Consider the following 10,000-nt stretch of genomic DNA (forward strand, 5'->3'; position numbering starts at 1 on the left):
ATTTGCACTCTCATATGCATAAAATATACATGAAAAAGCTTGTAGCTCAACCCGTCAAGAATTAAACTAGGATAAAATATCCAGTCTTTCCTCTTCCCATCTTTTTGATATATATATATGTATATATATATATATATATATATATGTATATATACTGTATATACATACATATATATATGTATATACAGTATATATATATATATATATATATATATATATTTATATATATGTATGTACATAAATATGTACACACACACACACACACACACACACACATACACACACACACACAAACATATATATATATGTATATATATATATATATGCATATATATACATATATATATATATGTATATATATATACATGTATATATGTATATTCCAGTATTTACCGTGCGCATAAGTGGATCTGGGAGGTTTCCAAACAGGACTCTAAGGTTTGGGTCTTATAATGTGCGTGGGTTTGGTACAGATGAGAGCAAAAAGGAAGAGATAGACATTATGTTTGTGAGAAGGAGAATAAATGTGTTAGCATTAAGTGAAACTAAGTTGAAGGGGAGAGGTGTTTTTGAGTTTGGGGTTGTAGTGGGGAGGGCGTCGGGATTATAGTGAGGATGAGCAAAGGAAGGGGTGACTCTACTAGTAAGTGAAGAGATAGGTAAGCGTGTGGTGGAGTGGAAAGAGTATTCCTCTAGGTGAGGTCAATGTAGATAATGGTGAAACAGGGAGAGAAGATGTGGGTCTTTGTAAGCGCATATGACCCTGGTACTGAGTAGAGTATAGAGGAACAGGAGGCTTTTTAAATATATTTAAATGCATGCTTTGTGAGTTTTGGGCAGAAAGTCAGTGTAGTGGTTCTGGGAAATCTTAATGCTAAGATAGGGGATAAACCAATAGATGAAGTGATAGGGAAATGTGAGGGTCAGGTAAAATAGTATTGGAGAGTTGATTGTGGAGATGTGTTTAGAAAGAGTTGATGATAGCTAATACAGTGTTTAGGAAAAAAGTCTAGCTTAAGTACACATAGAAGAGGGTGATGGATGGAAGGGTGGTTGATAAAGCATTAATGGACTATGTAGTGGTATCCGGGAGAAAAGTAGAAAGAGTTCTTGAAGCCCTTGTTTTTTGGGGAGAGAGTGGGGGTAATATCACATAATTTATTGGTGGAAGGCAAGTTGGTTATGGAGGATAGGTGGAGAAAGAGGAAAAGGGCAGAAGGTAGAGAGGCGCTTAGTAAACTGTTTAAATGAGAAGGAAAATGAGCAGGAGTGCAAGAAGCTGAAAGAGGTGTGGGAAGTAGTGAGGGATAGAGTAGAGGTAGGAGTCGAGGAGAAATGGTGGTGTTTCAAGGAGAGAGTGATGAGGTGTTCAAAGATAGTATGTGGAACAAGGAGGATGGGAGGGAATAGAAGGAAGGGCAATGAGTGTGGGGTGCTATGATAAAGTGAAGAAGGCAGTAGAAGAGAAGAAGCAAGCATTCAGGGACTGGTTGCAAAATAGAACGAGAGAAAAATATGAGAGGTTCAAATGAAAGAAGAGAAAAAAAAAAGTAAAGGAGGCAAAAAAGAGAACAAATGTAAAATGAGGAAGGAATCACCTGTGCCTGAGATTAAACCAGATACGATCACGTTTCTCTCACGTAAATTCCTTGATTGCTACGATTGTTGCCATTGACCATCAAATTGATTGGTCTAGTGCAGCAATCGTAGCAAAGTCAAGAGAGAAATGTGATCGAATCATGTTTAATTTCAAGCACATATGATAGAAATGTCAACTTGAGCTCCGGACATTTCAAATATGATCAATTGTTGACCGTATTGTTGAACAAAAATATTCGCCAGATTGAACCATATGCGGTCAAGCAGCTGGGTGAGGCTGCTTGACGGTAATTGACAAAGTGAAACATGTAGATGACATCATTGGGCTAAGAGGTTTGTGTGATAGGGTTAGGTTACAGTAATCTCATTCAGACACCAAAGACTTTGCACAGAAATTCAGAAAAGATTTTTTTTTAGAACAATTATGAGAATGCAGCCTACACCTGGAACGCAAGGACTTCAGAATAACTCATAATTTTGAATGGAGAAAGTTCGGCGAAGGAGGCATATCACACGCCTCCAGTAGGTTCATGACGAGAAACTTTGCTCTCACAAAGTCAAGGCATCATATATGAAATTTTTGTCGCGTGTGCAAAGAAGTATTCAGTGTAGCATGCAGGGACGTAATAATGCACCTGTACAATAGACTTGGTACGGAGGAAGAATGCGAGAGAATGTGGCTCCCAGACATTTGTCCTTTCTTTTTCATTCAGTGATTTCTATAGATCTTGTCTTATGTAAAGATATTCAAAGGCTCAGAATCCCCATTTTTAAAATGACGTCATGTAGTCCATCACTACCAAAGATATTACACAGGCAAGTGAAACGGCCAAGCAGCGGCTGGGACGAGATTATAAATACCACATCGATTCACTCAGATAGTGTTAACCCATCTGATACTATAAGGATCACGCACAACTAAATAAGATCATTTTGTGGCAGACAGAAAAAAGAACATATTTACCCTTCTACAGAAAAAGGCTAATAACCGAATGAATAAGACGAATCAGTTAGCAGGCTTCAGAAACAAAACGTGATATTTGAATAATGTATGTGTATTTTACAGCCTGAGAAACACTGTACGGTCCTCTACAATGGCCATTAGAAACTCTTCCTCCAAGTTGTTTGCCCTACCTCCATGACCTCGGAGAATGATCGACCTGTGAATCTTATGTGTTTCATCGAGGAAAGGAGGCGACCGTTTTGATGGAAATTGCGCGCTCTCCGGCTGAAGCTCCATGCTCAATCTTAGTCCTTTTTACTTAGATATCATTTTCTCTAATCCGTGCAAACTCGATGGAATATGTAGTAACTCTGTAAGTGCCTCTGTAACTCTTTATACGTACAGCATTTTCTCTTATCTTTCCCTAATTTACTCTTTATTTCTTTTTCAGGTATACAGAAGCGACCAGATCCTCACATGAAGAAGAAGAAGAAGGGCGTCACGAGATCCTTGTGATCCTTTGTCCCAGGGTGTTTCTATCTGATGAATAAAATAATCTAGTGACATCCACAGTGAAAGAATATAGAGGATATTCTTTAGAATCTATCGAAAAAAATCGAGTGATCTTCGAAGCGCGTAGAAAAAAGAATATAGAATCTATCTATCAAATACGGTTAGGAAAATGGGTCAAGTTTGAAGGCCATGTGAAAAGGACAATGGAAGTTTAGAAACGGATGGCTTTTGTTATGACTCATTAGATAATGATTTAAGGGCAACTTTGAAAGAATTAATGGCGGATAGGGAAATACAAGAGAGGCGGTGTTTTGAGAAACCCAAGCATAGAGCAGAATGGGTTTTCTTTGCGAATACGTGGAAGTGAAATACACATGCAGATAAACATGAGTAATTAACCTGAAAGGTAACTGCAAGACAGATCATTATGGCAGATATCAAAGACAGCGAAGATCTGTGTCGATATGTAAACACCAGCGCTGAGCTCAAACTTATGGGTTGTACCCATCACAATGCCTCCTCTACCTCCACCACCACCACTTCCACCTCCTCTTCCTCCTCCTCCTCCTCCCCCTCCTCTTCATCTTCTGGTTCCTCCCTGCTCGTCGTCGGCAACAGACTCCCAACCCTCACGAACTACTCCATGACGAACGTGTTTGGCAATAGCCCCCCAAACCCCGTGGTCGAACAACATCATCAGAATAGTTTTTATCATTACGTCATCACCGCGACCCCGCTCACGCCCAACCAGGTGGTTCCAGGTCACCACCACGTGTACGGGCAACAGCAGCAGCAGCATCACATCGCCGAGCACTTCCCGGAGAGCGAGCAGGTTCCGTTCTCCGAGTACATCCCCGATTACTACGACACATTTTACAATTTCACAGACGACATCGAGTGGGAAGTGGTCCACCAACTCAACATGTACTACGTGCCGCTTCTTATCGTTGTCGGGTTCGTGGGGAACATCCTTTCTTGCGTCGTGTTCCTGAATACTCGCCTGCGAATGAGGTCATCCAGTTATTACTTGGCGGCTCTGGCCGTTGCCGATGTCACCTACCTCTTCGTCCTCTTCCTCGTCTGGCTCGAGCTGCTTGGCTTCAACACCTTCAACGTGAACGTCGGATGTCAGGTACGGAGAGGGATGGTCGCTGTTCACGCAGGGGCTGGCGGCATCAGCGGTTACAGGCAGCTTGGACAAAAAAAAAAAAAAAAAAAAAAAAGTTAGCATTGTTGGCAATCCTTAGTGCACAAACGCCGTATTGACCCATACAGTCTAGAATCCGGGTATTCAATTCTTCAGCTGCGCCAGCAACTTTTGCCTGGCTTCGTTTCTTTTGATTCTGCACAACAGTCATATTTATAATGAGATCAACACGAGACGCAAAAAGCAACAATGAGCTGCTCATTAATGTCATACAATTAGGCCGCTAATTGAACGTCATTTGTACTATATGATTTTCGTATCTTATGTTATCAAGTTTCAGAATTTTGAAAATTGAAGAGGGTACTCTCACATAATGAAATTATATTTTCATTTCATAACAAACCTTAAGTTTTGAGGCGAGAAGCAGAAGGAAAGAGTAGTTAAGTTAAAACTGGGCAGTTTTTTTTTTTTTTTTATGTACAGTACACTACATTACTCTGGTCCACAGGGGTGTCACTAAAGCCCCTTGAGTACTGACCGAATGATGAATTGATGCAGCAGTCACCAACCCATAAACAGCCTTTTCCCTCAATGATGATAAATCATTTGTATATGATATTGTATGAATGATGTAAAGGGGGTTAAAATAAAATGCATTTTGCATTTGTGTAATGTTTCATAGCATACCTGAATTCTATTTCACAAAGTCACTTATGTACACGAATAAAGTTAGATTTTTAGAGCAGGTTATATGAATGATTCTCAACAGTTAACACATATAGATTTTATATATAAAGATAAAAGGGTTATGCAGCCGCAAAAATATTTATGAGAGTTCGTTTACAAAAGTATGCACGTATGTAATTAAATCTACCAAGGTACATGTATGAATATACGGTATTTGTAGGTGTATACATTTTTATATTCAATATACGGTATTTGTAGGTGTATACATTTTTATATTCATTCACACATGTACATACATACAGTACATACATGCACATATACAAACATGCATACATATGTACATACATACAGTACATACATATATACAAAAATACATACATATATACATGCATAACATATACATACACACATATCTAGAAACATACATACATACATGCATACATACATACTTACATACATGAAGTACAAAGGAGAGCCACAAAACTAATTCCAAACATAAAAGATAAATCATACGAAAATCGACTAAAACATATCAATCTGTTTTCCCTAAAAAAAACGTAGACTCAGAGGTGACTTGATACAGGTATTTAATATTCTAAAGGGGATTGACAACATCAAAAGTGACAAAATTCTTACACTGAATGAGAATCCGACAATAAATAATGGTCTCAAACTGTCAGGAAATAGATTAGTGGGTACAGGCAACTGTGCCAACCGTGTAGTTAATGAATGGAATAAACTTCCTGCAGAGGCAGTGCAATGTAGTTCAGTTCGTAGCTTTAAGATTTGTTTCGATAAACATTTAAGTAAGATGCTGTAATGATTGCCATTTATTTTATATTATTTGATTATTTGTTATTATTTGTCTATTATATACTTGATTTCCACTTATTCTTATTTATTTGCCGGTTTATTATTATTTACTATTTAACTGTTTGTTTATCATTTAAGTATACCTAAGTATTATTTATTTGATTTATTATTATCTATATTATTAGAATTTTTATTATCTATTTTTTTTATCATTTATACATTTTTTTTTCATCCGACCTAGTTATGGACCAAAAGGTCTCCTGTCGGCATGCTCCGCCTTTGTTATCCTTTGTAATCCTTTGTATATACAAACATACATACATATAGATATGTATAATATATACATACATATATAGAAACATACATACAGTGCATACATACATACATACATACATACATACATACATACATGCATGCATACACACATACATGCATACACACATTCGCATACACATACATAAGAACATAAGAATGAAGGAGACTGCAAGAGACCATAAGGCCTACACTAGGCAGCTCCGTATCCATCACCACCTGTCATCCCCATCCATAAAGTTGTCTCATCGTTTCTTAAAACAACTGATAGTTTCAGCGCTTACTACATGCATACATACATACATACATACACATAAATACATACACATATATACATACATATATAGGTACATGCATACACACATGCGCATATACATATATATATATATATATATATATATATATATATATATACGTACGTACATACATATATAATATACATACATATATACATACGTACGTACATACATATATAATGTACATACATACATATATACATACGTACGTACATACATATATAATATACATACATACATGCCTTCGCGCATATATACATACATACATGACATTTGATGTCAGATGGGGCACACTTACATCATTTTCTCTGTTGGCACCATGCAACCCAGTATTCCATGGCGCATGGTTTAGCCCCGCAGCCTCAGGATTTGTGTGAGGAGGGCACGCGCACGCACTCACCCTCTTGGCACCGGGAAGAAACAACTTCGGACCATAAAGTGTCGGTCAAGGTGTTATCTATTTGATGAAGACCGTGTCTGACTCAGAGGTGTCAGGCAACTCAGGCGGATCGCCCCTCCGAGCCTGTCCTGGGCTGAATAAAGGACCGAAGAGGCGTACTGCTAGGCCTCGGGGGGTGGGTGGGGGTGGTGGGAGGGGATCCTGAGCGAATCCAGAGCACTGGGGCATCACGTAGTCTCTAAGACCTCCGTCTCCAGGGACTGCAGGGATGCCACGCAGGGCAAACGCCTGCAGCTATATCTGATATTTCCTTACTTGCAGGCTGAAAGAGTTAAATGCAGAAGTAAAAAAAAAAAAAAAAAAAAAATCGAAAAAAAATAATAACAATAATAATCATAAAAAAGGGCCTCTTATCGAGTGGAGGATGATTGAGGTTAATCAAATTGCCCGCCCGTCATTAAGTAATAAAAATATTTTGTGTGATGAAATCATTATAGCATGAGAGAGATCAATGGAGATTGGCTCCAAGTATTGTGCTACCATGATTTCCTATATACTGAATAGTTTTGTGTTGCATTAGACAAGATAAAGAGTTCTCGAACTGCTAAAACTCTGTTACAGTCATTCTCCTGGTGGTGGTAACTAGAAATAGATAACAATCGCCGTTAATTTAAGACAGCAATTAATTGTCTTTGAAAACCTCAGTTCGCAATAAAGATATCAATATTATTATGGTAACATTGGAATAATGACTAACTTTTCCTTCATATTTATTCGTAATCACTAAAAATTCCACATCGCCTCGAGCCCCTCGTGATTTTGCTAATGGCGAATACGCTTTGCTTCACTTTCGCCTAAGCTGTCACTTCCACCCACATCGCCCGGGCAGCCCAAGGAGACGGACTATATAGAAAAACTCTAAAAAGGCAAAACATTTATCTTCTTTCTCTTTTCTTGGAAACAGCTCATCATCTACTTGGGGTCCGTATCAAGCAGCCTGAGCGTGTGGTTGACAGTGGCCTTCACGATAGAGCGGTTCATTGCCGTGCAGTACCCCCTGCAGCGGCCGACCATGTGCACCGTCAGGAGGGCCAAGACCATCATCGTTGTCCTCTTCTCCTTCTCCGCCTTCATCCACGTCTACGTCTTTGTGACGGCCGGGATGGAGTATGAGGTGAGTGAGCCCGAGCATGTTTGTTTGTTTGTTTGTTTGTTTCTTCCGGCGCAATGTGGGTTCCTAATAACCAGGCTTGACTGATTCTTGGGAGGATGGATAGGATTGACGGATGGACTGATGGATACGTGGGTGGATGGATGGATGGTCGAATGGATATATATATATATATACATATATATATATATATATATATATATATATACATATATATATATATATATATATGTATGTATATATACAGGGTGGGGCAGAGGAACTTGCTTATTTGGAAAATCAATTAAAACAAAATTAATGCAGTTATGTGTTAAATTTTTAATCAGCATCAAGTACAACATATAAATTTTATGTTTTTCCAATTTTCAAGATGATATCAGGCAGATGGCATCCATTATTATTAATACACTGCGTTAATCGAACTCGGAAGTTTTGTTCAAATCTGTCCAGCACATCGACGGTTATGTTGGCAACTGCTTGACGAATATTGTTTGTCGGGTGAACCAGGGTCCTAGGACAGTCGTTGTAAACAAATGATTTTAGATAGCCCCATAAAAATAGTTGCAGGGTGCTAAATCAGGTGACCGTGGTGGTCACTGCAGATCGTCCCTCAAGGAGATGAGACGTCCTGGGAAGTGTTGCCGCAAAACAGGCATTAATACACGCGCTATGTGTGCCGTGAAATCTTAGTTCCTCATAAAGGATTCACCTCGCACAACGAGCAGACAACCCAACAGCAGCTGCATGTTTGCGGGCAGAGCGTTGAAGGGATCGCAAAACAGAAAGCCTTACCGCGTCAATGTTTTGGGGCAACCTTGATGTTCGTGGAAGCCCGTTTTATTTCACATCACCAGTTTCCTTGAGGATGTTTACTCATGAAACAATCGGCTGCTGGCCAGGAACATGACCACGGGGCGCAATATTGAAATGTGTACAGAATGCACGTTGCGTGGCGATGATTGAGCGACTGCTGGAAAAGTATGCCTCGACATCGAACGCGCGCTCCACCTTCGTCCACTTCATGATGTTAAGTGAACAAAGCGACGCAGCACAACTTTACACACCGCCCTTTCGAATGTGCCTACCCCCACCCTCCTCGGAGCAACCATTGCTTCAGGGCGCCAAATCAAAAAAAGCAAGTTGCTCTGCCCCACCCTATATATATATAAATATATATATATATATATATATATATATATATATATATATATATATATATATATATATATATATGTATATACAGGATGTTCGGGATAAATTTGACACTTTTTCGAAAAGGAAAAAACGTCATACTTTGGGAAAAATTGATGAATTCTCAAAATTGAAAGTGTTGATTGATTCTTGGGTGGATGGGTAGGATGGATGGATGGTTGGATGCGTGGGTGGATGGATGATGGTCGAATGGATGGGTGTATATATATGTATATATATATATATATATATATATACAAATATATATTGCAGTAATTCACAAGGCACACGTGAAAATAATATGCAGAAAAAACCACTGGGAAATAAGAGGCTTAGTCCGAACGTTTTCGTCTATTTAAGACATTATCAAGGAATACACAGTTACAGAGATAAAGGTGGATATATATACATAAAGTAGAAGCCAAGCTAGGAACATGGGAAGGACACACAAGATGCTTCACAATCAGGTAGAGCCGATGTTTACATATACGGACGTTTGGTTCATGACGTTACGTCACCCCGGCTTAGTAGCACTTTTTTAGAGAAGTTCTTACAATTTTATCAATAACAAAATCATCAAGCTTAAATAATATAAATTTAAGTTTAGGATTATCTAAGCTTGATGATTTTGTTATTGATAAAATTGTAAGAACTTCTCCAAGTCCAACTAAGCCGGGTGACGTAACGTCATGGACCAAACGTCCGTATATGTAAACATCGGCTCTACCTGATTGTGAAGCATCTTGTGTGTCCTTCCCATTTTCCTAGCTTGTCTTCTACTTTATGTATATAAATCCACCTTTGTCTCTGTAACTGTGTATTCCTTGATAATGTCTTAGACGAAAACGTTCGGACTAAGCTTCTTATTTCCCAGTGTTTTTTTCTGCATATATATATATATATATATATATATATATATATATATATA

The 10,000-nt window shown here is 38.6% G+C and overlaps 1 protein-coding gene across 1 annotated transcript in view; it reads left to right on the plus strand.

Moving 5' to 3' along the window:
• Window positions 1-3,012: 3,012 nt before the first annotated feature.
• LOC143030192 (FMRFamide receptor-like) overlaps window positions 3,013-10,000 on the plus strand; it is a 72,845-nt gene continuing 65,857 nt past the window's right edge. Inside the window, exons 1-2 of the mRNA XM_076193355.1 lie at window positions 3,013-4,187; window positions 7,675-7,884. Of these exons, the coding sequence (XP_076049470.1) occupies window positions 3,483-4,187; window positions 7,675-7,884 (915 nt within the window). The 5' untranslated portion in view covers window positions 3,013-3,482. The remainder of the gene's footprint in view (window positions 4,188-7,674; window positions 7,885-10,000) is intronic.

Source organism: Oratosquilla oratoria, chromosome 1, assembly GCF_046742065.1.
Source record: "Oratosquilla oratoria isolate Oo_2021 chromosome 1, ASM4674206v1, whole genome shotgun sequence".
Lineage (NCBI taxonomy): Eukaryota > Metazoa > Arthropoda > Malacostraca > Stomatopoda > Squillidae > Oratosquilla > Oratosquilla oratoria.